Genomic DNA, 26,842 nt, shown 5'->3' with positions numbered 1-26,842 from the left:
TAGTCATGAATCAGAAGTGGGTGTGCTGCAGATCAGGATGATGGAGAAATGTTGTAGTTCTGGAGCTCAAGCTATTTACTTTTCTGAGAAATCTTCGTAAAAAGCATTAGAAAACTGCCCTTAAAATGGGTCTTGTTTGTATCCGTTGTTCTTCTCAGTGAGAGCAAGTGAGTTTGCTGGAAAATGAGCTGCCCTCTGACCTTAGCAACCAGGGCACAGCTGGGATTAACCACGAGGACAATGGGGTCACCGGGAGGACCGCGCCAGGGTCCAGCCTCGAGGGGAGGCAGATCATGCCTGGTCTCCACCTACAGCTGACACAGTTTGCCAATCTCTCTTCAGCGGAGACATTGAGCTATTTTCCCGGGTATACAAAATATTTTTAAAGAAACAGCCTTTTCAGAACTTAAAAAATGTCAGCGTTTCAATAGTTTGAGTTAGAAGTGGTCTTAAACACAAGTCAACATGTATTAACAAGAGAAGAAAGATTTTTAAGGGTTATTTCTGGCTGGGCCTAGTTCCTCAGGGCACGTGAAGAAGCTGCCACATAAGTGTACTGTCACAGGTGCCAGAAAGGCATGTACATGCGTTTCCCATGAGCATGGATGGTAGGGCACAATTTCTTCTGCAGAAGGAAAGGACCTACAGCAGTTGGTCAATAATCTTGTCTTGACTCATAAAGACTTCTTCCTCATGAAGTTGAAGGTAAGTGGTGAAGAAATCAGAAGTTGATCTTGAAATACCAGCTGCCTTGGGGCACGGGCAGCGGCTGGTAGAGGTATATATTCAGGGCTGAGCGCGCCCGGCACACAGGCTTGCAGGCTGCCTGCCCGCCTCTGCTTCCTCCAGGAACACAGGTAAGTGCTTCCAGCAGCTCTGCGCTAACTCAGGAGTCCTTTCTGAAAATAATAATGAATGTGATGTTTTATCGTGCGTGTGTTAAATATTTCATTTGGTATGATGGTATTTTACGTATTCTGCCACAGAAAAACTTTTTCTCCTGATTTAGTCCACAGGTAATTTACTTATTTCTAAAAGAAAACCCGCGTTCCCTCGGGAGCACGTGTATCAGGGGTAGGCTGTCCAGCATCCACAGATCCTTCAAGTAAGGCACGGAGGTACCTGATGGGAGATGGCTGGATGTTACCACATCCGTTTTGCCTTTGAATCTGTTATAAATTCACTGGGAAAGACCTGGAGGCTGGGAAAATTGAAAGGAAAAAGAAAAGGGGGCAGCATGGATGGGATGGTTATACAGCATCACGGACTCAATGAATAGGAATTTGGACAAACTCTGGGAGGTAGTGGAGGACAGAGGAGCTTGTCCATGGAGTGCAAAGAGTTGGACACGACTTAGCAACTGAACAACAACACAACCTCTGTTATAAAGCACTTTTACCCACTCTTGTGCAGTCAGTAAGGAAGAAACAGTAAAGATACGCTATTACTTTTTCGAAAACCGTTCTTTAAGTATTAATTTCAATAGTCATCTAATTATGAGATGGATACAGGTACATCTCTCAATTATGAAATGTATAACATCAAGTTTCTATTATATTTAAGAAATGTTTTCTATAAATAAGGCTTCCCAGGTGGCACTAGTGGTAAAGAACAAATCTACCAGTCCAGGAGCTGTAAGCGATGTGGGTTCAGTCCCTGGGTGGGGAAGATCCCCTGGAGGAAGGCATAGCAACCCACTCCGGTATTCCTAATTTCAAGCCTTCTAATTACTAAATGTATACAAAGGAAAAATCTTCGTCGCCAGAAATCCACAACCCACACATAAGGCATTTCTTTTAGAAATTCTCATTACAGACTACCTTCCTTCCCTAGAGTGATGATAAAATGCATCTGATGCTCTTCCAGGACTTCCAGACCACATCCGGCCACCATGAGTTCCCTCAGTGAAGCAATCATCCACCTTGCAATTGATCTGTTCCACCAGATCAGAAAATCAGAGAAGGAAAACATCTTCCTGTCGCCTTTCAGTATCTCGTCAGCCTTAGCCATGACTTACTTAGGGGCCCGAGAAAACACCGCATCACAGATGCAGAAGGTAGGTGGCAGCTGCCTTTCCATCACAGGTTTGCATGGGGTGTCTGCTGGCTGCTGTGCAGATGACCACAGGTCTGCTGTCCCCGGGTCCCACGGGAAGCTCAAGCAGCCCCACGACTGGGTGGGCACAGAGTTATGGGGGCAGGGCTCCCCACCTGCCTCCTGTGCCTGGACTTCCTCTGGGGGCTGGGATGAACCCCTACAACTGCCCAACAACCAGAGGTGAGGCTTTAATGGAAGACTTCAGTAGAAGTGAGGCCCTGACTAAAGTCCACGGGAGATATCTTTACATGTTTCCTCAACGATGAATGAAAAACGAGACACAGTTCTTTAAAGTGGACAGCGCTCAAGCAGCTTTGTGTTTCCCACACACGACTGTGTTTTTTAAGAAGCAAGTGTTTGCACTGAATATTCTTTCTTCTTTTCTTTGTTCCTTATGCTTTGGGGGTTTTTTGTTTGGTTTGGTACTTGGTTTGCATTTTCTTTCCTTTCTTCTTCCTGACTTTTTTCTTTCTTTTTGCTCGACTGTGATGCACAGAGATATCGGCTGACCCTTCTTTGCCCCACTGTCTGTCTCCTCCAGGTCCTTCACTTCAATAAAATCGCAGAGAACACAAGAGGAGGAGCCGCAAAAGAGCACGTGAGTCACAGGGCACCGGATTTAGAGGATCACGTATCCACGACGGTCATAGTTTAAACTGGGAATTTCAGACCAAGTGGGGAAAGTCCACTTTTAGGGACATCTTAAGTGAAACCCAGCGGACAGAGTTGTAGCTCATTTCACGTTACATATATGGGCTTCACGGCTTTGTTATCCTGAGAGGAGAGTAGCATGTGCTTCACGGGAAGGGCTCGGAAACCCAAAGGGGCCTCAGACTGCGCTCTGTTGTTCAGGAATGACAAATGTGGAGAATACAACTGCTCTGAGCCACAGTGACTTCATCCCAGTTCACTGGGGATGATAAAATGTCTGCTGCAATACATGCAAATCCATGTGAAACAGAATAGCAGGGCCAGGAAAATGAAAACTCTGATGTATAGTACGTATTTTATTATGGTTATTATAGCAAAATAATAACTATACTATTTATAACATGTTTCTAACATTGCATAGTATGAACTCATAATATTAATATTATTATTGGATAATGTTACATCATGATGGTAGTTCATATTATGAAGACCAATAGGTAGGCATCAAAATATATTATGGAAAGTGATGAACTGAGAGCTATTGTTTATAGGCTCGTCCAAAACTCTCAGGTAGCAAGGTTAAGGTTCTGGATTGAGACAAGCCTGGGTTGAAAACCTGGCTCTGTCTCCTTGCAGAAGCTACTTAGCCCTCTGCCCTCTCTTGTCATCATGTGAATCCAGCCAGACTTAGAGATGCTGGTGTACAGCTGCTGGCAGAGTCCCAGACACACACTGCTCCCACACCGAGAAGTGCGGCCATCAGAACGAAGAGCCGTAGGGCAGAGTCAACAGGTCTTAGAAGACAATCCCACCAGGAGTATAACAGGGCTTCACGTCATAACCTAGGACGATACACAGATTTCACTTTCTCACACAGCTGATGACTGTCAGAGACGCACTATGGTCTGGCCCTCAAGAAGCCTAACTTTAGCTGAGAAGGTGACCCTAAGCATTGCAGACGGCTAAGACAGTGCCTGGAGGAACGGCGCTGCGTGGGAGTTCAAAGGAGAAAAGAGGGATGTCTGAGCAGGAGAAAGAATTGCCTAGGAGACCGGCTGAAAGGATTAGGAAGGCTATACCTGTAAAACACACCAATTAGGGGAAATAACCACAACCATCATCCCTGGGGATACCGCCCTCTAGACAGGGATCCACAGACCCCTGGGGGTGTGCTGTTTACATTGACAGAGAATCCAATGAGCTCACTTTTTGACATTTGAAGGTTGAAAAGCCAGGAAATGTTCATCAACACTTTCAAAAGCTTCTGACAGAATTAAAGAAATCCACTGATGCCTATGAGCTGAGTGTCGCCAACAGGCTCTACGGAGAAAAGGAGTTTCGGTTTCTCCAGGTGAGTTTCCTGGTCTGTCACACCTTTGGTCTGCATCCCGGGTCCTCGGGCCACATCTCCTACTGAATGGCGGCGGGGAGGGTGCAGAGGAGCCTGGGGACCCACACGGAGGCATTATTCCCAGGGGCACCAGGGCTCTGCAACCACAACCGCACCTGCTGGAGAGTCCAGAGGGTGATAGCACACCAGTAAGGGGGGGCTAGGGATTGGCCTGTGACCTCTGCTTGATCAGGATTTAACACATTTAATTTAATTTGGGAATACCTACATAGTTACTGATAAATTACTTTTCATTCCTGCTTTCTTCCTGCTCATGTCATAGGAATACATGGATAATGTTCAGAAATTTTATCTAGCCAGTGTGGAATCTGCTGATTTTAAAAATGCTGCAGAGGAAAGTCGAAAGATGATTAATTCCTGGGTGGAGAGCCAAACCAATGGTAGGTTATGAGAGAGTCACTCATTACAAACCACGGCTGAGTCCCCGCTGTGTGTGAACACGGTGCTGGACCCTGACCGGGCTGTCAGGAGCGGGGTGAGACGAGACTGCAGAGGGTGGGGAGGCCCTGCAGGGGGTGGACGGTCCACGTCATGCAGAGAGAAACGGGCGGGGGTGCTCCCAGGGCCAACCCCCTGCAGGCACAGCTGGGTCTGGATTACAGTGTCATGTGGATCCCAAGTCTCTGCTCAGACTTCAGGTTGATTCATAAGTTGTTTCTAAATTAAAGGCGTAAATTCCGGGTTATAATCCCTAAGAGAAAATATGAAGAGTCCACTTTTGCTTTCTTAACTGGGAAACAAGCCGCTCTCCGTTACACCATCCTTCTTGCAGAAATGACCACCTGCAGGAGAAGGGTCCTGGCCCACGTCCCCCTCCCACTGGATTGTCACAGTGTCCACCCCACCCAGGGAGGGGCTGGACAACGTCTCCATCCCATGAACCGTATCCTACCTCCCTTCCGAAACATAGGCTTAACCTACAGCAACTCAATGTGCAGAATGAAGAAGAAGACAGGGAATGGAAACAAGAGACAAAGCTACTGAGGGAACAGGAAGGGAGGAAAGGGAAGAAGAAAACTGACCAGTAAAGGTCAGCTGAAATCAGTTCTTCAGAATTGATGACCTGTTCATCAGTTCTGATGAGCATCATATTGTCAGAATTGATGATCCAGAATTCTTGGGTCAGGAAGACCCCTGAAGGAGAGCACAGCATCCCACTCCAGTATTCTTGCCTAGAGAGTCCCATGGACAGAGGAGCCTGGTGGGCTGCAGTCCGTGGGCTCACAGACTGAAGAGGCTTAGCACAGCATGGCATCTTAAGTATCATAGAAATATCATGGCATCTTAAATATCAGAAATCAGTTCATCAGGATTCCTTGTGAAATGACTGATGTCCCCACACACACAGACTGAACACCTTCCCAGTCAGGAGCAGGGGCGTCTGCATGAGGGCGACTCTATTAGGCTGGGGCCGTGAGCAAAGCCTCACCTGGTGAACCGCTGGGCATGGAGTCCCTCACGGGCTGACGTGTCAATATTTAATCATCACTTGTAACTTCCAACGCATCTGACAGATAAACCACTTGTGCCTTTCATGACAGACCTTTGATTTTCTGTCTTTGCAGGAAAAATCAAGGACCTATTTCCCAAAGACTCTCTCGACAGCTCTACTGCTCTGGTTCTGGTGAACGCCGTCTACTTCAAAGGGCAGTGGAACCAGAAATTTAAGGAAGAACATACTGCAGAGGAAAAGTTTTGGCTGAACAAGGTATTGTCTGTAATGTACGTGTATAACAAAGTGTAGCTACATGCACTGTGAAATTTAAATGCATGGTAATTAATATATAACTCGTATAGAAGATAGAATTTGTCAAGGCTTATTTTCTTGTCCTTTTTTTAAGCTTTATTAACCTGGGATTCCTTGAAGAAACTCTTATCTCTAAGACACAAATTTCCCAGATCATCTCTTAGGAGGCTGAGTTTGGTGTCTCAATAATACTATCTTTTTTTCTGGACTACTGCTCACTTGGCATTCTTTTGCACATGAATTTATTGCAGGATACAAGCAAACCTGTGCAGATGATGAAACAAACCAATAGTTTCAAGTTTGTGTCGCTGGAGGACGTGCAAGCCAAGATCCTGGAAATCCCGTACAAAGGCGAAGAGCTAAGCATGATGGTGCTGCTGCCCAATGAAGTAGACGGTCTGCAGAAGGTAAAACCTGGTATTCACTGTCTCCTTGCCATTGCTCACATTTCCAGTGATTCAGTGCTTGTGTGGGCTGCTCATAGATTAGTGGTACTGCCTGGCAGCATAGAACAAAAAAAAAAATAATAATAATAACATCAATATCTTAAACATCAGTGGCTCAATGGTAAAGAATCCGCCTGCAGTGTGTGAGCCACAGGAGACATGGGTTCAATCCCTGGGTCAGGAAGATCCCCTGGAAGAGGAAATGACAACCCACTCCAGTACTTCTGCCTGGGAAATCATGGACAGAGAAGCCTGGAGGGATGCAGACCATGGGGTCACAAAGAGTCAGACATGACCTTCACATGAAACACATGTTGTTTCATTTCTGTGTGCATGTTTATATAACACACATCTACACATGTGTATAGACATTTCTACATACGTGTATATAGTGTGTACATACATACATAGAAAGAGCAAAGTTATAAATGTATAAAAACATTTATTTAATCATATGATATATATTCAGGACTGTTATTGTTTCCTCCTCAGAGAAAATGTAATAAACTGAATCTCCTGTATTCATGTTTATTGTTAAAATAAAGGTTTCCCAGACATTTCAATCCAAGGTTAGGTGGGCTCCATGACCATGAGAATCCTGACAGTTGTTCCTTTTCCACTGTTACAGCTTGAAGACCAGCTCACTGCTGAGAAGTTAATAGCGTGGACGAGCCCACAGAATATGTGGAAGCAACAAGTGGACTTATACCTGCCTCGGTTTAAAGTGGAAGAGAGCTACGACCTCGTGCCCACACTGAAAGCCCTGGGGATGGTGGACGCCTTCATTTTCAGGGTCGCCAACTTCTCGGGCATGAACGGGAGTCGTGATCTGGCGGTATCAAAGGTCTTCCACAAGTCCTTTGTGGAGGTGACCGAGGAGGGCACGGAGGCCGCAGCTGCTACCGGTGTGGGTGTTGCTGTCCTCACATCATTGCCGATTCGTGAGAGTTTCCGCTGCGATCACCCTTTCCTGTTCCTCATCAAGCACATCAAGACCAACAGCATCCTCTTCGGTGGCCGAGTCTCTTCCCCTTAGACGTCCTTGGGCAGCGGCCATACTCAGGGACATTCAGAGAGCTGTTCCCGGAGCTTGAATGCTGGTGCAACAGGTTCCCTTGGATTTATTTTCCTTTCCAAACTTATAGTCACCACTCACAATGTATTGGATAAAATATTGTCTGTCTCTCTCTCTCTACAAACACATGTAACCTACTCTATTCCACATGAAAACGCCTCCTTGGACAAAGTGTTCACTATATTTTAAAAAGTTATTTCCATACTCTATCTTCTACTAAGTTTGAAATATCATAGCTCCTATTTCAAAAGTTATTTTTACTTTTCAAACCTAAACATTCATATTTACTTGAGTTCAGGTGGTATGTGGGACCCTTACATGTCTAAATTTTTTAATTTTCTGAAATGCATTATCAATAAAACCATGGCTTGTTCATGTCATTTGTTGCTCATCCTTTTTTTTTCCAACAAACTGCAAGTGACCCCCACACATGGAAAAGATCATATAGAAAGATATTATCCTACATAGAAATCAAAATAGTGCAGCATGATGAGGTTAAAAAGGCAGACTGCTGTCAGAACATGGAAGGCTCTGTAACCCATGTAAGAGCCTAGATATAAGCATCTAGAACTCAGACTTGGGATGTGAACTGAGTCTCTAAGTAGGTAAGACAGATGATACATATGTTAGAGCTACCGAGAGAAATATGGTGATTGTAGCTGAAGGCAGAGATGGGATAAGATTGGGAGACCATCCAGTGAGAAGAAGGGCTGACACATGACCCTGAATTCCACCAACCCATAAAGCAAAGAACTGACAAATTTTATATTCCAAAACATAACTTTTCTCAGGGCAAGAAGAATCATTTGGAGGTGATATGTTTATTACAAAGATTGGCATGACGGTTTCACAGATATATACTCACCTCAAAACTCATGACGTTCATACATTAAATACATACAGCTCTTTATACATCATTCATACATGAAGAAAGTTATTTTTGAACACAAAGTAATAAAAATCAATGTGTGACTTTAAACATAAAGATAACAGATGCTTAATAAAGAATATACTGCATATACACCACAGGACAGGCTTCCCTGGTGGTGTAGTGATAAGGAATCTGACTGCCAAGCAGGAGACCTGGGTTCAAAAAAGAGCTGGATATGATGTAGTGACTAAACAACACAACACCAGACACCACAGGACACCAACTTGGGATTGCCCATGGGATTGCACAAAGCTAAAATTAAAAGACTGGTCAAACCCTGTGTGGAGAAAACGTGGATCAACCGGAACTCTCCCACACCACTGGTAGGGATACAAAAGCTGCAACCACTCAGGAAAACAGTCTTGCAATTTTATTTTTTCCATCTTTATTAAAATATTATTGGCCCATACCATGGAGTAAGTTGAAGGTGAACATGCGGTACACTCATTTTCTACATACAAATCTGATACCCTCATTTTCTACAAAGTGACCACCAGCACAGCTTGCACTAACACTGCTCTCTCAGGGAAGAGGAATCATTTGGAGGTGATATGTTTATTACACAGATTGGCATGATGGTTTCACAGATATATACTCACCTCAAAACTCCTGACGTTCATACATAAAATACGTACAGCTCTTCATCCACCATTCATCATTCATCACTCATACATCATTCACACTCTCTCATCACAGTATTGTCATTTCTTTTTCGGGAGGTGTGTTGTTCAAGAACAGCTGTCACACTGTTGATCTCTAAGGGAGAGGGGAAGCTGGGGTCTCCTATGCTGCCATCTGGGTGATGTCTCCAGAAAACCACATATCTCCTTGGCTGAGCAATGCACTTCTAGAGAAAGTCTTTCTCAAGTACACAAAGTGGCACATATCACTACTTTCTTACAGGGTAAAAAGCATGACCAGACTATTACCAGACCAGTAATTCCACATCCTGATTTTACCCAAGAGATATGAATACATCCACCACAAAAGGTCTAAGACACAAATGTTCACTGAAGCCTTATTCGTAATGGCCAGAAAGCTGGCAAAACCTCAAATGTCTAACAGGTGAACAAAACAGGTGGAGGAAAGTACAAACCCAAGAATAGTACTTAGAGATAAAAAGGAAAAAACTACTGACAACATGGATTAAACTCCTACACGCTGTGCTGTGCAAACAAGAGACTGAAAAGAATGAGTGTGTGTTATGTAATCCCCTCAGATGACAATTTTACACTATGGATAAATGTAGCTGGGCATCCCCGGTGGCTCAGTGGTAAAGAACCCGCCTGACAATGCAGGAGACATGGATTTGATCCCTGGGTTGGAAAGGTCCCCTGGAGAAGGGAATGGCTTCCCTCTCCAGTGTTCTTGCCGGGAGAATCCCACGGACAGAGAAGCCTGGTGGGCTACAGTCAGTCCATGGGGTCGCAAAGAGTCAGATAAACCAAACGACTAATCGACAACGAATGTAGTTACATCTCAATACAAGAGACCTTGAAACACTTAGAACAATACGATCATAGGAAATAATAGTAAAAAATACAAAAAGTGATAGCCAATTATTAAATATGAAAGCTAGTATTTTATTGAATGAGATGGATCAGAGCATAATTTCCCTGTGCTATTTCACTTAAGACGAAGATGGATACCGCTAAACACTCATTGGTTGTGTGGCTAACGTAGAGTCTTAAGCTTTGCTATCGGCAGGTTGAATCACTAAACATTTCCAGAGATGAAATAAATGAGGAATAACCTTCATAAGAGAAGAAATTTTGATCGGATTAATAACACAAAGGTTGTATACTAATTGAATACTACACACTGTATTGGCAAGAAACTTTATAAGTTTCATTCATGGGTTTAAACCAAAGTATCTTAAAACTATATAACCATGAAACACTCCAGAGTTTTGGTATTTCCTTGTGTTTGAATAAGCATCAGGAATAACATAAAAATGTGTCCGGTGTAAACTCATAGGTAGAAATATCACATTTAGTTTGAGAAGATTTCCAGACGCTCCTCTGGCTGGGTCTCCAAAAGATCCCAATCTGAAAACAGTGAAAGATTTGAGAAGTTATGTTGTTAGTGAAAAGTTGTCATTACTCCTTCCATCACCTTGCCTTATCTTATCTTCAGAACAAGTCGTTCTGAGCTGAACTATGCCCTTCGGATGCTGCACTCTTCACAGCTTACAGGAATCTCTATGAGCCAGGGAAGCAGAAGCCCTGTGAGTGGGCCTGTGCAGTCTTGATCCATCAGTAAAGGAGATTTGTCTTGGTTGCTCCCAGGCGTTTCTCATCAGGAAGATCTGAGGGAGGCGACAAGCTCACTGTTCTTTTGTGACATGTGGGCAGGTTGGGAAACCTGCCCCTGTGAACGCAGGAGATTCTCAGCTAGCTAAGTCTGGAGACAGAACACAGGCCCTTGAGATGTTGCAGCTTCGTACAGTAATAATGCCTCCATAGGCACCTGGAAGCTTGCTCCAAGGTGTGCGCTGGGGCAGCCTTCCAGCCTCACGCAGGGGCTGGAACCTCAGCTGTGACGGTTCCAGGACCCCGGTCCGCCGCCGGGGCTCAGTCTCTCTGCCTCCCTCTGCACCGCCCTCCCTTCCACCTCTCTCTCTCTCCCCCTCTTTTCCTCTCCCTGCCTCCCTACACGTTCTCTCTCTCTGTCTCTCTCTCTCACCAAACACGCACAGCATCTAAACAAGGGAGCTGGGTCAGCAGGGCTCCACCATTAAATACACCTCGGCTTTGGAGCTAAGCCTCCAGGAAGGCCTCAGGAAAAGCCCCTGCCGGGGCAGCCAGTTTCCCGCGCTGCCCTCCCATCTCCACCCTTGAAACGAGGACTTCACCTCCTGGGGCTCTGAACTGCTGCCACGAGAAGTGGCCCTGAAACCAGGAACAAGCCAGAGCGCATCTCTCCTCACCCTTCTGGGTTCTGGGGAGGAGAAGCACCGCCGGAGCCACGACAGAGCCGCCCACACCCGCAGGCCGGCCCTGCGAGGCCCTGACCGCCTCCTGCGCGCCGCCCCCCGGCGCCGCGTCCGCTCCAACGCCACCGCCGGCCCCGCTGCTCCAGGGCCTCGTGTCCTGAGCTCTCAGTGTCCGCGCTGCGCAGGCTTGCTCAGGATCGCATGGATACAGATAAATGTCTCGTGGTCATGGAGAAATACTGCCATGGCTTCTCTCCAGACTCTTACGAGTGTTTAGTTTGGCTGATAGGATCGCTGGTGGTACCGCACTGAAGAGACCTTCCTCTGCCCCCCACACCCCCCCCCAATTTATTTCTAATCACAGAGTGTGACCTTATGTGTAAATAGATCATAGGCATAGCTAGTTAACATAAGATCGTACTGACTCAAGCTGGGTCCTCATCCAGTGACTGGACCCTTATATGAAGAGAAGAGACACAGGGAAGACGGTCATGTCGAGACAGAGGCACAGGCCCGGAAACTCGAGGAACCACCAGGGAGTAGGAAAGGTAAAGAGAATTCTCCCCGAGAGCCTCGCGAGGAAGTGTGGTCCTGAGAACACACTGATTTTAGACCTCAAGCCTCCAGAAGTGGGAGAGAATGAATACGGTGGTTTGGAACCTCAGTGTGGGCCGCTCACGACAGAGGTCCTAGGAACCTAACACAGTGCCTGGAGAGCAGAGAAGTGCCCTCTCACGCTCCCGTGCCTAAACTGTTAAGTTACGGTAGTTTACTAGAGCAAAAAGTCAACCATTTCAGCAATCAAAAATACATTCAAAGAAGGACATGAGCCCCATCAAAACAACACTGTACATCAACATTCAATGCAGTGCCCTGAATTTCAGGAGCACATCTTGCCGGGTCCAGCCCTGGTGGATCCAGGGAATTCGAAGCGGGGACGGCTTGGCGAGGATCACGAAACAACTGCTTAATTAAACGTTAATTGAGGATATAAAGAGTAATAGAATAAGGATCGCTCAGTGAGGAAATTCAGTGGAGAAAAGAGGCTGAATAATTCAGCCAGAAGGTAAGAGAAAGAACGACATGGTGAGACCAAGTTTCGGTGAACAAGGCCCGCACTTTATTTTCCAAAGTAGTTTTTATACCTTAAGTTATGCATAGACGATAATGGGGGAAGGGGTAGAGTCATGCAGTAAGCCAGGCTTTCTTCCTGCAAACTTATCATATGCAAAAGTTTAGGTGATTTGCATCATCTTCTGGCCCAGAGGCCTTTTCCTCTAAAGGTGATTATTCTAAAGTCAGGTGCCAGCCTCCAAAAAGCATTAGATAAAGTTGCATTCCTACAGAGCAAAGGTGTGGTGGGCTATAACAAGAAAAAGAATTACCTCAAGGGTCCCAGGTTACAAACATTACAGCTACTACTTACACCAATTATATTAATCAATACACTGCCAGGGACACAGCAGGTAAGGGATATGGAGACTTAGCAGCAAATATTGGCCCAACAAGTGAAAATCCCTTCACCAATACAATTTCTAATCAATCTTTTGACTGCTCAAAGGAATCTGTATTTAGACAGTTTAGAACACCTCATGCCTCTCATAGTTTGGAGGCTCTGAGCAATCACATGTGGCCGGAAAAACCTATTCAGGCAGGCTAGAGGACTTCCAAGGGAGTTTGTAGGTTGAAACACTGTCACACCCAGGAATTATTAACTGGAGCTGTAGCTAACTCTTTTTTCAGAGCGAGGTAGTGGGGGACAGGTGAAACCACAAAGCAGAAAGTAGGCAGACTCTGGTTTTGGGGGTAGATTGCTCGAGAATTTCCAGGGAGACTCCTGAGGCTTGATCCTGCCTTTGTGTATGCCAAGCCTCCTTCCTCATGACCTTTGCCAGGGGCGGAGCTCCTCACATGGCTACCAGCAGTGATAGAATTCCAGTTGAGCTATTCCAGATCCTGAAAGATGATGCTGTGGAAAGTGCTGCACTCAATATGCAATATGCCGGCTCCCGGCATCTCCCCGTTTTTTATTTCTTAAAACAGCCAGAAATCTTTCACTGGAAGTACAGGTAATTAGGATGTTCTGTCAGGTGGTCATCAGATGCAGGGAGGAAATCCCTGGAAGGAGTTAGAGCCAGGCGTTCCTTGAGCAATGATAGACATTTACTGGAGTCTATGGAGTTGACGTTATCTTGCTTGGATCACTGAGAAACTGAAGGTGCTGATGACAGCTGTCCCTGGCAGTCCTGGTGAGATATGTGCTAAAGCCAGAGTCACGTCCGGGAACACAGAGGCTGGTTGCAGAAGTCATGGGGTGGGGAAGGATGGTGCTATCGTGGTCTCAGAGTTTGTCTCAGAGGATGAGGCTTAGGAAGTCAGTGGCCACCAAATGTAAAGGAGCCTTGGCAAACCTCCCTTGTCATTGAGTCCCTGCTTCTACCACTGTGGTAGAGACCCTTCACTAAGCTCAGTACTAAGTCATAGAACATAATTAAGAACTCAATGAATGGAGAGTGAATCATTAAGAAATTATAAAAATAGATAATCAAACACATTATGTGATCACCCCTACATTCACATGGAATCAAGAAGCCTTCTTTCAAATGTAAGAGACCAAGAGTCACTGATTCCTAGTTCATGCACAAAGAACAGTCTCTCTCTTCCTGCATTCTACCAAAAAATTAAGAGACCCATAAAAGCGAATCCTGGAGGCAGTGCGATCTTTCTGATATGATAAGAAGTTAGAGAATAAAATTTTGACTAAGGACTTACTCAGTCCTTCCTTAATATATAATTTTAATCAATTCAAGGGGCTTCCCAGTTGGCACTGGTGGTAAAGAACCAGGTTGCCAACACGGGAGACATAAGAGACCCAGGTTCAATCCCTGGATTGGGAAGATCCCCTGGAGGAGGGCATGGCAACCCACTCCAGTATTCTTGCCTGGAGACTCTCCATGGACAGAGGAGCCTGGTGGGCTACAGCCCATAGGGTCACAAAGAGTGGGAAACGACTGAAGTGACTTAGCAAACACACACGAAATCAATTGGAATGTTAAATGTCAATCAAAAACTGCTGAAAGGAAGGGCTGTAGAAATGGTTCTAGAGACAGGAGATGTGAGAGAGGGTTGGATGGTGCTAAGCACAGAGTAGGATGACGGTCCCGAGTGGAACTGGAGGCATGGGAATGGGGAGACGGGTGGTGAGAATGAACTGTCTCAGTCTGCCATGACACACCTACAGACAAGACCATTCCCCAACTAAGGGACATTAAGGTAAATCTGATTCATCCTGTTCAGATGCTATTTACATTGTACGGATCTGTATCTGTATGGGAATATTAAAACAGTAATTGATCATATATGAAACGAGTCGCCAGTCCAGGTTCGATGCACGATACTGGATGCTTGGGGCTGGTGCACTGGGACGGCCCAGAGGGATGGTATGGGGAGGGAGGAGGGTTCAGGATGGGGAACACATGTATACCTGTGGCAGATTCATTTTAATTTATGGCAAAACCAATACAATATTGTTAAGTTAAATAAAATAAAATTTAAAAAAATAAATAAATAAAACAGTAATTGGCAGATATCCTGTTATTGAAAGCTTGAAGGGTTTTCTCAAGTAACCAGTTTACCTGCAGATGGGTATGACCACGTGCGTAATAAGAAGGAAGAGATAAAATGCCCCCTAGGATGTGCACCTCAGCAAAGCTGGTGAACCTTCACGCCCTTCACAAGGAAGGAAGAAAACAGGAGGAGATCAGAGGAGCTATTTTGAAGCAACCTACACAGGTATTAGAAATATGTGGGATGGTTCCTGGACATGTCATTTCCTCTTCAGTTTTATTGGATTCTGGGATTCATGATGCCAATGATGTTGGTATATTTAGAAAATACCCAAAGACGGGTGGCAAGTACTGACTTGCAGAATCGTCTGAGAAGTGCTGAGTGTCCTGTGACACTGTGTGACATCGTGGTGTCTTCACCTTGTCTAATACATGCCAGGAGCACTTTTGAAAAGGAGGGGGACCAGGATGTGATATGGATTCTTATTTGAACTAACCAAAGTTCCCTCTAAATTTAAGCAAAATCCTTTGCTTTGCATACATGCTCAGTCGTGTCCCACTCTTTGCCACCCTATGGACTGACTGTTGCCCGACAGTCTCCTCTGTTCATGGGATTTCCCAGGCAAGAATACTGGAGTGGGTTGCCATTTCCTCCTCCAGAACAAAATCTTGATCTTCATCAGTTAGTTGCTTTTCCTCAAAGCCAGCCTCTGCACGACCAACCTCGGTAACTTACTCACAGGAGGAATCAGCTCAGTCAGTGGTTCCCTTGAGTCCTCGACTCCTGCTCTGTCCCCTGGGCTTCCTCCAGGACCAGCCGGGGCTCCTTGCATCTGTCTCTGGGCTCAGAGCCCTTTCTCTTTGAACCCAAAGACGTTCACCCTGCTTTGGCCTATTCACCCTGTTCACCCTGCCCAGGGGGCTTCCCTGCTCTCTGACAGCACCCGTGACCCAGCCTTGACTGGGACCTCTTATACCTCATGTTTGTTGTTTTTCATCCTGGGTCTTTTCTCCTGCTATTTCCTTCTTCTTTACACTCAGCTTCCCATCAGACTCCAGCAGACTCCATCCTCGCTCAGCCCACCCAGTCTCAGCTCTGGGGTCTTTGACCTCCAGTGTCATTCAGGGGTCAGGACACATAACCAGGAGGAGCCCTAAGAGCAGCAGGGCTGAGCTCAGGAATCATCTTTCCGGTTTAGGCACACAGGTCTCCCCTTCCTCCAGCTCGTGTCTCCATCCCTGTGCTTCTGGGACTCTGAGGTGGGTGAGGCTTCCTGTGAGTGGGTGCTGTGCTGGGACTGCACACTTGGACCAAGGGCAGTACTGAGTGCCGGGGTGAGGAGAGGATTGGAGCCCACACACACGTGCTTTCTCCTAACCTGCTGGAAGTAAAGTGGTGCAGCTGCTGGGGAAGGCAGTCTGGTAGTTCTTCTAAATCAATCAGAGAGTGAAATTCAGCCAATCAATCGATCAAGTGTAAACTTACCGCTGACCCACAGATTTCATTCTTAAGTATATGCCTAAGAAATTAAAACATACGTCCACACTGAAACTGCTAAATTTTACACAACCCTAAAAGAGTATCTGAAACCCTGCCTTCCTCCCTAATGACTGTGGCGTCCTTGGAGGAGAAATTAGGGACCCATTCCCACACCTTTATATTTTGTGGGAGAACGTGATCTCTACTGAGAGGGCAGAAGACGCAGCTTCTTTTCATCTAAACACAAGGAGATTTGTCAGTAAAGGCCCCGAGTCTGTCTACACCTCCCTGTGGGGAGGGGATACACACGCAGCCTCCTGGAACCAGCTACCTGCCTGGAGAGCTCACCTGGGCAATTCACCACCTGGGCTTCTGTTCAGTCACTCTGTGGCTCATTTCTGTTATCTGTGAAATGGGGAAAACCAACTCACCAACCTAAACATAGTACTAAAGAGGAAAATCAGTGAATACAAAACCCCCTCAGTAAATAGTCAGCAGTGTTTGATATTATTCTATTACAGGAACACCAGATGCTTGAAGAGATGAGACTCCAGTGGTGAGACTCAGCCATGCCATTCAAAGAACACATTTTTTCCTCTTTTTTTCTTACAGACATTTAACTCTGTTGTTCTAGTCATGAATCAGAAGTGGGTGTGCTGCATTTCAGGATGATGGAGAAATGTTGTAGTTCTGGAGCTCAAGCTATTTACTTTTCTGAGAAATCTTCGTAAAAAGCATTAGAAAACTGCCCTTAAAATGGGTCCTGTTTGTATCCGTTGTTCTTCTCACTGAGAGCAAGTGAGTCTGCTGGAAAATGAGCTGCCCTCTGACCTTAGCAACCAGGGCACAGCTGGGATTAACCACGAGGACAATGGGGTCACCGGGAGGACCGCGCCAGGGTCCAGCCTCGAGGGGAGGCAAATCACCCCTGGTCTCCACCTACAGCTGACACAGTTTGCCAGTCTCTCTTCAGCTGAGACATTGAGCTATTTTCCCAGGTATACAAAATATTTTTAAAGAAACAACCTTTTCAGAACTTAAAAACTGTCAGCGTTTCAATTGTTTGTGTTAGAAATGGTCTTAAACACGAGTCAACATGTATTAACAAGAGAAGAAAGATTTTTAAGGGTTATTTCTGGCTGGGCCTAGTTCCTGAGGGTACGTGAAGAATCTGCCACATAAGTGTACTGTCACAGGTGCCGGAAAGGCATGTACATGCGTTTCCCATGAGCATGGATGGTAGGGCACAATCTCTTCTGCAGAAGGAAAGGACCTACAGGAGTTGGTGAATAATCTTGTCTTGACTCATAAAGACTTCTTCCTCATGAAGTTGAAGGTAACTCGTGAAGAAATCAGAAGTTGATCTTGAAATACCAGCTGCCTTGAGGCACGGGCGGCGGCTGGAAGAGGTATATATATTCAGGGCTGAGCACGCCCGGCACACAGGCTTGCAGGCTGCCTGCCCACCTCTGCTTCCTCCAGGAACACAGGTAAGTGCTTCCAGCAGCTCTGCGCTAACTCAGGAGTCCTTTCTGAAATTAATAATGAATGTGATGTTTTATCGTGCGTGTGTTAAATATTTCATTTGGTATGATGGTATTTTACGTATTCTGCCACAGAAGAACTTTTTCTCCTGATTTAGTCCACAGGTAATTTACTTATTTCTAAAAGAAAACCCACGTTCCCTCGGGAGCACGTGTATCAGGGGTAGGCTGTCCAGCATCCACAGATCCTTCAAGTAAGGCACGGAGGTACCTGATGGGAGATGGCTGGATGTTACCACATCCGTTTTGCCTTTGAATCTGTTATAAATTCACTGGGAAAGACCTGGAGGCTGGGGAAAATTGAAAGGAAAAAGAAAAGGGGGCAGCATGGATGGGATGGTTATACAGCATCACGGACTCAATGAATAGGAATGTGGACAAACTCTGGGAGGTAGTGGAGGACAGAGGAGCTTGTCCATGGAGTGCAAAGAGTTGGACACGACTTAGCAACTGAACAACAACAACACAACCTCTGTTCAGTTCAGTTCAGTTTAGTCACTCAGTCCTGTCCAACTCCTTGTGACCGCATGAATCGTAGCAAGCCAAGCCTCCCTGTCCGTCACCAGCTCCCAGAGTTCACTCAGACTCACCTCTTTCGAGTCAGTGATGCCATCCAGCCATCTCATCCTCTGTTGTCCCCTTTTCCTCCTGCCCCTAATCCCTCCCAGCATCAGTGTCTTTTCCAATGAGTCAACTCTTCACATGAGGTGGCCAAAGTACTGGAGTTTCATCATTAGCATCATTCCTTCCAAAGAAATCCCAGGGCCGATCTCCTTCAGAATGGACTGGTTGGATCTCCTTGCAGTCCAAGGGACTCTCAAGAGTCTTCTCCAACACCACAGTTCAAAAGCATCAATTCTTCGCCACTCAGCTTTCTTCACAGTCCAACTCTCATATCCATACATGACCACAGGAAAAACCATAGCCTTGACTAGACGGACCTATGTTTGCAAATTAATGTCTCTGCTTTTGAATATGCTATCTAGGTTGGTCATAACTTTCCTTCCAAGGAGTAAGCGTCTTTTAATTTCATGGCTGCAGTCACCATCTGCAGTGATTTTGGAGCCCAGAAATATAAAGTCTGACACTGTTTCCACTGTTTCTCCATCTATTTCCCATGAAGTGATGGTACCAGATGCCATGATCTTCGTTTTCTGAATGTTGAGCTTTAAGCCAACTTTTTCACTCTCCACTTTCACTTTCATCAAGAGGCTTTTTAGTTCCTCTTCACTTTCTGCCCTAAGGGTGATGTCATCTTCATATCTGCAGTTATTGATATTTCTCCTGGCAATCTTGATTCCAGCTTGTGTTTCTTCCAGTCCAGCGTTTCTCATGATGTACTCTGCATAGAAGTTAAATAAGCAAGGTGACGATATACAGCCTTGATGTACTCCTTTTCCTATTTGGAACCAGTCTGTTGTTCCATGTCCAGTTCCAACTGTTGCTTCCTGACCTGCATACAAATTTCTCAAGAGGCAGGTCAGGTGGTCTGGTATTACCATCTCTTTCAGAATTTTCCACAGTTTACTGTGATCCACACAGTCAAAGGCTTTGGCATAGTCAATTAAGCAGAAATAGATGTTTTTCTGGAACTCTCTTGCTTTTTACCTCTGTTATAAAGCACTTTTTACCCACTCTTGTATAGTCAGTAAGGAAGAAACAGTAAAGATACGCTATTACTTTTTAGAAAAATGTTCTTTAAATACTAATTTCAATAGTCGTCTAATTATGAGATGGATACAGGTACATCTCTCAATTATGAAATGTATAACATCAAGTTTCTATTATATTTAAGAAACGTTTTCTATAAATAAGGCTTCCCAGGTGGCACTAGTGGTAAAGAACAAATCTACCAGTCCAGGAGCTGTAAGAGATGTGGGTTCAGTCCCTGGGTGGGGAAGATCCCCTGGAGGAAGGCATAGCAACCCACTCCGGTATTCCTAATTTCAAGTCTTCTAATTACTAAATGTATACAAAGGAAAAATCTTCGTTGCCAGAAATCCACAACCCACACATAAGGCATTTCTTTTAGAAATTCTCATTACAGACTACCTTCCTTCCCTAGAGTGATGATAAAATGCATCTGATGCTCTTCCAGGACTTCCAGACCACATCCGGCCACCATGAGTTCCCTCAGTGAAGCAATCATCCACCTTGCAATTGATCTGTTCCACCAGATCAGAAAATCAGAGAAGGAAAACATCTTCCTGTCGCCTTTCAGTATCTCGTCAGCCTTAGCCATGACTTACTTAGGGGCCCGAGAAAACACCGCATCAGAAATGCAGAAGGTAGGTGGCAGCTGCCTTTCCCGCACAGGTTTGCATGGGTTGTCTGCTGGCTGCTGTGCAGATGACCACAGGTTTGCTGTCCCTGTGTCCCACGGGAAGCTCAAGCAGCCCCATGACTGGGTGGGCACAGAGAGGGGCACGCACTCTCCCGCAGGGCTCCCCACCTGCTTCCTGTGCCTGGACTTCCTCTGGGGGCTGGGATGAAGCCCTCCAGTTGCCCAACAACCAAAGGTGAGGCTTTAATGGAAGAGTTCACTGGAAGTGAGGCCCTGACTAAAATCCACGGGAGACCTCTTTACATGTTTCCTCAATGATGAATGAGAAACGAGACACGGTTCTTTAAAGTGGACAGCGCTCAAGCAGCTTTGTGTTTTCCACACACAGACTGTGTTTTTTAAGGATGAAGCTTTCACTGAACATTTCTGTGTGCTTTTTGTTTCCTCTTGAGTTTGTCTCGTGAGGGGCGGTTATTTGGTATATAGTTTTGTCTGTGGGTATTCTTTTGTCCTTCCGTTCTTTCATTTTTACTTACTCTGATGTGTATAGATCGTTACAGACTCCTTGTCCGACTCCCTGCCTTCTCCAGGTCCTTCACTTCAATGAAATCACAGAGAAGCCAAGAGGAACAGCGAAAGAAATCCCGTGAGGCAGAGAGCATTGGATGTAGAGAGGGTCATATGTCCAAGAGGGTCGTAGCTTAAACTGGGGATTTCAGATAGACTGGGAAAAGTCCATTTTTAGAGGTCATGCTAGGCAAACTGGAGAGAGTTGTTTCTCAGTTCACATGTGTGCACGTGGGAAATCATTTCAGTTATGTCCTACTCATTGTGACCCCATGAACTGTAACCCTCCAGGTTCCTCTGTCCGTGGGGTTCTCCAGGCAAAAATACTGCAGTGGGTTGCCGTACCCACCTCCAGGGGATCTTCCCACCCCAGGGACTGAACCAGCATCTCTCATGTCTCCTGCATCAGCATACAGGTCCTTTACCACTGGCACCACCTGGAAAGCCCTCTCATTTCACATTACATGCTTATTTACTTCCCTGGTAGCTCAGACGGCACAGCATCTGCCTGCAATGAGGGAGACCTGGGTTCGATCCCTGGGTCAGGAAGATGCCCTGGAGAAGGAAATGGAAACCCACTCCAGTACTCTTGCCGGGAAAATCCCATGGACGGAGGAGCCTGGTAGGCTACAGTCCGTGGGATCACAAAGAGTCAGACATGACTGAGCAACTTCACTTCCCTTCCCGTCACTTATTTACTTCATATCTTTGTTTTTCTGAAAGGAGAGAAGCATATGCTTAACATCAGGGACTCTGAAACCTGAAGGAGCTTCAAATAGTGATCTGCTGTTCAGGAATGAGGAACATGGCAAAAATACGATGGCTCTCAGCCACAGTGACTCCATCCCAATTAGCCAGGGGCAATAAAAGGGTTGCTGCATCGCACCCAAATACATTCAAATAGGACAGCAGGGCCAGGAAACTCTGGTAAACGCTGGTAAACTCTGGAAACTCTCATAAAGGTTATATATTATTATATAGAATAAAAATGAGTATATTAATCACAATATGTTCCTATAATTGCATAGACTTAATTAGCTCTTAGATTAAGAGCAATAAGCATACGATCAAGTGTATTATGGAGTATTTTGGAAAATGAATGAGAGCTACGGTTTATCTAAATAGTCTAAAACTCTTAGCCAGAAAGTGAGAGATTCTGAACTGAGACAAGCTTATGTTGAAAAAGTTATCTGTATCTCCTTGGAGAAGTTTCTAAGCTCTCTGAGCTCTCCTGTCTTCATGCGAATGGCACTGAAGACTTAGAGATGCTGAGGTACAGCTGTTCCCAGGCTATCTGGCACCCACTGTTCCCGCACTGGGAAGTGTGGCCATCACAGTGAAGAGCCACAGATCACAGTCAACAGGTCTTCAAAGGTAATCCCCCAAAGGATATAACAGGGCATCGAATCACAACATAGACGACACACAGAGTTCATGTTCTCACACAGCTGGTGACTTAGAAATTCTCTATGGCTCCAGGCCTCCAGGAGCTTATGTTTAGCTGAGACCTTTACCCTAACCGCTAGAGACGACTGAGAGACAGTGCAATAATGGAATGCTGATGCATCTCTAGTTCAACAGAGAAAAGGTTGGAGTGTGTTAGAGCAGGAAGAGAGAGTTACCTGGAAGATTTAATGTAAAGATTAGGAAAGCTAATTCCAGTAACACGCGCCAATTAGGGGAAATAACCACAACCATCATCCCTGGGGATAGCTCCCTCTAGACAGGGATCCAACAGACCCCTGGGGGTGTAGAGTTCACATTGACAGAGATTCCAATGAGCTCACTTTTCGACATTTGAAGGTTGAAAGGCCAGGAAATGTTCATCATCACTTTCAAAAGCTTCTGATGGAATTAAAGAAATCCACTGATGCCTATGAGCTGAGTGTCGCCAACAGGCTCTACGGAGAAAAGGAGTTTCGGTTTCTCCAGGTGAGTTTCCTGGTCTGTCACGCCTTTGGTCTGCATCCCGGGTCCTCAGGCCACATCTCCTAATGGGGGCGGGGGGTGCAGAGGAGACTGGGGACCCACACAGGGGCATTACTTCCAGGGGCGCCAGGCTCCCCGACCACAACCGCACCCGCTGGAGTGTCCAGAGGCTGATAGCACACCAGTGAGGGGAGGCTAGGGATTGGCTTGTGAACTCTGCTTGATCAGGATTTAACACATTTAATTTGGGAATACCTACATAGTTACTGATAAATTACTTTTCATTCCTGCTTCCTTCCTGCTCATGTCATAGGAATACATGGATAATGTTCAGAAATTTTATCTAGCCAGTGTGGAATCTGCTGATTTTAAAAATGCTGCAGAGGAAAGTCGAAAGATGATTAATTCCTGGGTGGAGAGCCAAACCAATGGTAGGTTATGAGAGAGTCACTCATTACAAACCACGGCTGAGTCCCTGCTGTGTGTGAACACGGTGCTGGACCCTGACCGGGCTGTCAGGAGCAGGGTGAGACGAGACTGCAGAGGGTGGGGAGGCCCTGCAGGGGGTGGACGGTCCACGTCATGCAGAGAGAAACGGGCAGGTGGGGCTCCCAGGGCCAGCCCCCTGCAGGCACAGCTGGGTCTGGAAGACAGTGTCTTGTGGATCCCAAGTCTCTGCTCAGACTTCAGGTTGATTCGTAAGTGTTTCTTTTAATTAGAGGCTTAACTTCTGGATTATGATTCCCTAAGAGAAGATATTAGAAAGGGTCCCTTTGCTAATTGGGAAACAACCTTCTCTCCCCCAAACCACCCTTTCTGCAGAAATGACCACCTGCATTAGGAGGTGTCTGGCCCATGTCCCCCTCCCACAGGATTGTCATAGGTGTCCTCCCCTCCCAGGGCAGGTGGCTGGGCAAAGTCTCCCTGTCCAAAACAGAGGACCAACCTACAGCAACTCAACGTGGAGAATGAAGATGAAGACCCCTCAGGGAATGGTGTCTGCCACGTACTTTAGATTACTGGGTGCATGTTGATTGTCCAGAAGAGTATTCTGGCTACTTCTTCAGAATATTGAGCTCAAATTTCAAAAGACAGAGAGAGAGAAAGGAAGGAAGAACAGGAGAATGAACACAGGCTGGAGGAAACAGAAGAGGACGCGGGGTGGGCAGTGAGGGAAGGATGCAGAAATATGATTCGTGGAAACTGTATCTAGAATCAGGCCATCGGGGCTTCTTGTGAGATGACTGATGCCCCCCCACACACAGACTGAACACGAGGGTGACTGCATCAGGCTGGGGCCGTGAGCAAAGCCTCACCTGGTGAACCACTGGGCATGGAGTCCCTCACAGGCTGGCTTGTGTGAATATTTAATCATCAGTTGCAACTTTCTAAACATCTTCCAGACAAACCACTTGTGCCTTTCATGACAGACTTTTGATTTTCTGTCTTTGCAGAAAGAATCAAGGATCTGTTTCCCAAAGACTCTCTCGACAGCTCTACTGTTCTGGTTCTGGTGAACGCCGTCTATTTCAAAGGGCAGTGGAACCAGAAATTTAAGGAAGAAAATACTGTGGAGGAAAAGTTTTGGCTGAACAAGGTATTGTCTGTAATTAATATATAATAATGTAACATAGCTCTCTGTACAATGTGAAAGTTAAATACATATTTGATCATTTCCTTTATAACTGCGAGTAGAAGTAGGATCTATCGAGGCTGTCTTTTTTTGCCTTTATTTAGTTGGTATAGGTGAAGAAACTCTTGTCTCTAATTCACAGATTTCCCAGACCATCTCTTAGAAGGAAGATGAGTTTGGTATCTCAATAAGATTATCTTTTTTTTTCTTTTGGACTAATGCCCATTTAGCATTTTTGGCCACATGAATTTATTGCAGGATGCAAGCAAACCTGTGCAGATGATGAAACAAACCAATAGTTTCAATTTCATGTCACTGGAGGACGTGCAAGCCAAGATCCTGGAAATCCCGTACAAAGGCTCTGAGCTAAGCATGATGGTGCTGCTGCCCGATGAAGTAGACGGTCTGCAGGAGGTAAAACCTGGTGCCTGTGGCGCTTCATGCTGCTGCTTACATTGCTGGCGACACAGCGCCTGTGCGGGCTGCTCACAGAAGCAGTGCTCACAGAATGCTGGTGATGTGCCAGGAGAGCAAAATACTGGAGTGTGTCATTTCTTCTCTGTTGAGTCTAATGGAAAATCATGAAGGAGAACTTGGCATCCTGTCACTTTCCAAAAAAATAGACCTTATAGTGTGATACGGAAGAATATGTAGAAAATCTTAACTTCACAGGCCCCAGTAATACTCTGAGAAAACTAGAATGCCACTTCAAAAAGTAATATGCTTGGCTCACATGTGAATATTTTGCAACCGTCAAAACTTCACCTACTCCAGGCTATTCATTTGAAGACAGGGGAGACTAAGAGTCAAATGTAGGTGACTCTTTCACTCATGAACAACATCAAACAAAGTAAAACACTGCTGAGCTCCATTCTGCAGACTGAATCACGTGCTTCGTAGAGAGCAGACAAACCAACCTATCTTGATGCTCACTTTCTATTCAGACGCATTCTCTCAGAGTTCTTTGGAGCCTCATTGCTGGGAATTTAAAAAAAAGTGAATCTTCCTTTTAGCATTGTTATATTGGTTCAAGATAATTTGTAAAGAAACCAATAACAATATCCGGCATGTAAAAGTCATTCCATAAATGGCCATCTGCAATTACTGTAATACCAATGATGCTGAATTTGCAGTGAACTTGCCACACGTAAAATATATATGTGGTAGCTTAGGGACTAACACACGATGCCTAAAAATGTTAATTAAGTAAACACATACACTGAATCTCTACTTAATGGTGGTATTATGCAACAATTTAAACTTGATCAGAGAAACATATCTATACAGAAAACATTTTCAAATAGGTCAAGCAAGTAAAAGGAATAATAATGGGTTGTACACTATAATTATATCATGCAAAAACTATGCACAAAAAGACATTAACAAGACAAGACTATTTGAAAATGAAACATGTAGTGATCTGGCAACTTAAGAAGTGAAGATATATAGTTCATCTTTTACAAAATAAATTTATTTAACCGTTCTGCTGTTATGTATGGATATATATACACATATATATACAGAAGGCTCAGTTTATCATATAAATATTACAAAATATTCAGCTTATACAATGAGATTACATGCTGTATATAAATATATGTATATAGTATAGTGAGTTTATATGTATAATAGAACTGAACCTCCTGTATTCATGTTTACTGTGAAGACAATCGTTTTCCAGACAATTCAATCCTAGGTTAGGTGGGCTCCATGACCGCTGAGAATCCTGACAGTTGTTCCTTTTCCACTGTTACAGCTTGAAGACCAGCTCACTGCTGAGAAGTTAATAGCGTGGACGAGCCCACAGAATATGAGGAAGAGACAAGTGGACTTATACCTGCCTCGGTTTAAAGTGGAAGAGAGCTACGACCTCGTGCCCACACTGCAAGCCCTGGGGATGGTGGACGCCTTCCGTGATGGGGTGGCCGACTTCTCGGGCATGACCGGGGGACGCGATCTGGTGGTGTCAAAGGTCTTCCACAAGTGCTTTGTGGAGGTGACCGAGGAGGGCACGGAGGCCGCAGCTGCTACTGGTGTAGAAATTATTGAAAGAGCAGGAAGAAATTCTGAGAGCTTCCGCTGCGATCGCCCTTTCCTGTTCCTCATCAAGCACATCAAGACCAACAGCATCCTCTTCTGTGGCCGAGTCTCTTCCCCTTAGACGTCCTTGGGCAGCGGCCATACTCGGGGACATTCAGAGAGCTGTTCCCGGAGCTTGAATGCTGGTGTAACAGGTTCCCTTGGATTCGTTTTCCTTTCCAACCTCATAGTCATCTCTAAGAAAATAATCTCTGAAAGAGCATGTCTGTCCTTCTCCCTCTCTTTCCACAAACACATGTAAACCTACTCTATTTCCCCATGGAAGCTCCCATTTGGACAAAATGTTCAACATAAGATAAAAGGATATATCAATATTCTATCTTCACCTAACTTTGACATAATATATCTGCTGTTTCAAAAATCACATCTATTATTCAAATCTACTCAGCTAGACCTCCACATTTATTTGAGTTTAAGTGATATGGGGGACGCTTACCAGCTGAAAA

General features: G+C 45.3%; 2 protein-coding genes across 2 annotated transcripts; both read left to right on the top strand.

Moving 5' to 3' along the window:
* Positions 1 to 829: 829 nt before the first annotated feature.
* Positions 830 to 7,807, top strand: LOC109577728 (serpin B4-like). Its single transcript, XM_070779163.1, has 8 exons — positions 830 to 857; positions 1,867 to 2,056; positions 2,639 to 2,695; positions 3,971 to 4,099; positions 4,422 to 4,539; positions 5,725 to 5,867; positions 6,158 to 6,313; positions 6,981 to 7,807. The coding sequence occupies exons 2-8, from the start codon at positions 1,892 to 1,894 to the stop codon at positions 7,386 to 7,388; spliced, it is 1,176 nt and encodes a 391-aa protein (XP_070635264.1). The 5' UTR covers positions 830 to 857; positions 1,867 to 1,891; the 3' UTR covers positions 7,389 to 7,807.
* Positions 7,808 to 17,796: 9,989 nt separating this feature from the next.
* On the top strand, positions 17,797 to 26,842 carry LOC109577725 (serpin B4-like). The gene is made up of 8 exons (XM_070778604.1): positions 17,797 to 17,829; positions 19,982 to 20,171; positions 20,758 to 20,786; positions 22,504 to 22,666; positions 22,977 to 23,094; positions 24,118 to 24,260; positions 24,555 to 24,710; positions 26,053 to 26,842. The coding sequence occupies exons 2-8, from the start codon at positions 20,007 to 20,009 to the stop codon at positions 26,455 to 26,457; spliced, it is 1,179 nt and encodes a 392-aa protein (XP_070634705.1). The 5' UTR covers positions 17,797 to 17,829; positions 19,982 to 20,006; the 3' UTR covers positions 26,458 to 26,842.

The sequence above is a fragment of the Bos indicus genome, chromosome 24 (genome assembly GCF_029378745.1).
Source record: "Bos indicus isolate NIAB-ARS_2022 breed Sahiwal x Tharparkar chromosome 24, NIAB-ARS_B.indTharparkar_mat_pri_1.0, whole genome shotgun sequence".
NCBI classification, from domain to species: Eukaryota; Metazoa; Chordata; class Mammalia; order Artiodactyla; family Bovidae; genus Bos; species Bos indicus.
Note: the sequence above shows the minus strand (reverse complement) of the source record. Positions and strands in the feature narration are given on the sequence as shown.

What these genes read in the sequence shown, in the direction of transcription:
- LOC109577728 (XM_070779163.1), top strand. Translation starts at nt 1,892, where the DNA reads ATGAGTTCCCTCAGTGAAGCAATCATCCACCTTGCAATTGATCTGTTC. An exon ending in GAGGAGCCGCAAAAGAGCAC is followed by an intron (nt 2,696 to 3,970) that starts GTGAGTCACAGG and finishes TGACATTTGAAG; the next exon opens with GTTGAAAAGCCAGGAAATGT. An exon ending in GGTGGAGAGCCAAACCAATG is followed by an intron (nt 4,540 to 5,724) that starts GTAGGTTATGAG and finishes CTGTCTTTGCAG; the next exon opens with GAAAAATCAAGGACCTATTT.
- LOC109577725 (XM_070778604.1), top strand. Translation starts at nt 20,007, where the DNA reads ATGAGTTCCCTCAGTGAAGCAATCATCCACCTTGCAATTGATCTGTTC. An exon ending in CCGCATCAGAAATGCAGAAG is followed by an intron (nt 20,172 to 20,757) that starts GTAGGTGGCAGC and finishes TGCCTTCTCCAG; the next exon opens with GTCCTTCACTTCAATGAAAT. An exon ending in AGGAGTTTCGGTTTCTCCAG is followed by an intron (nt 22,667 to 22,976) that starts GTGAGTTTCCTG and finishes CTCATGTCATAG; the next exon opens with GAATACATGGATAATGTTCA.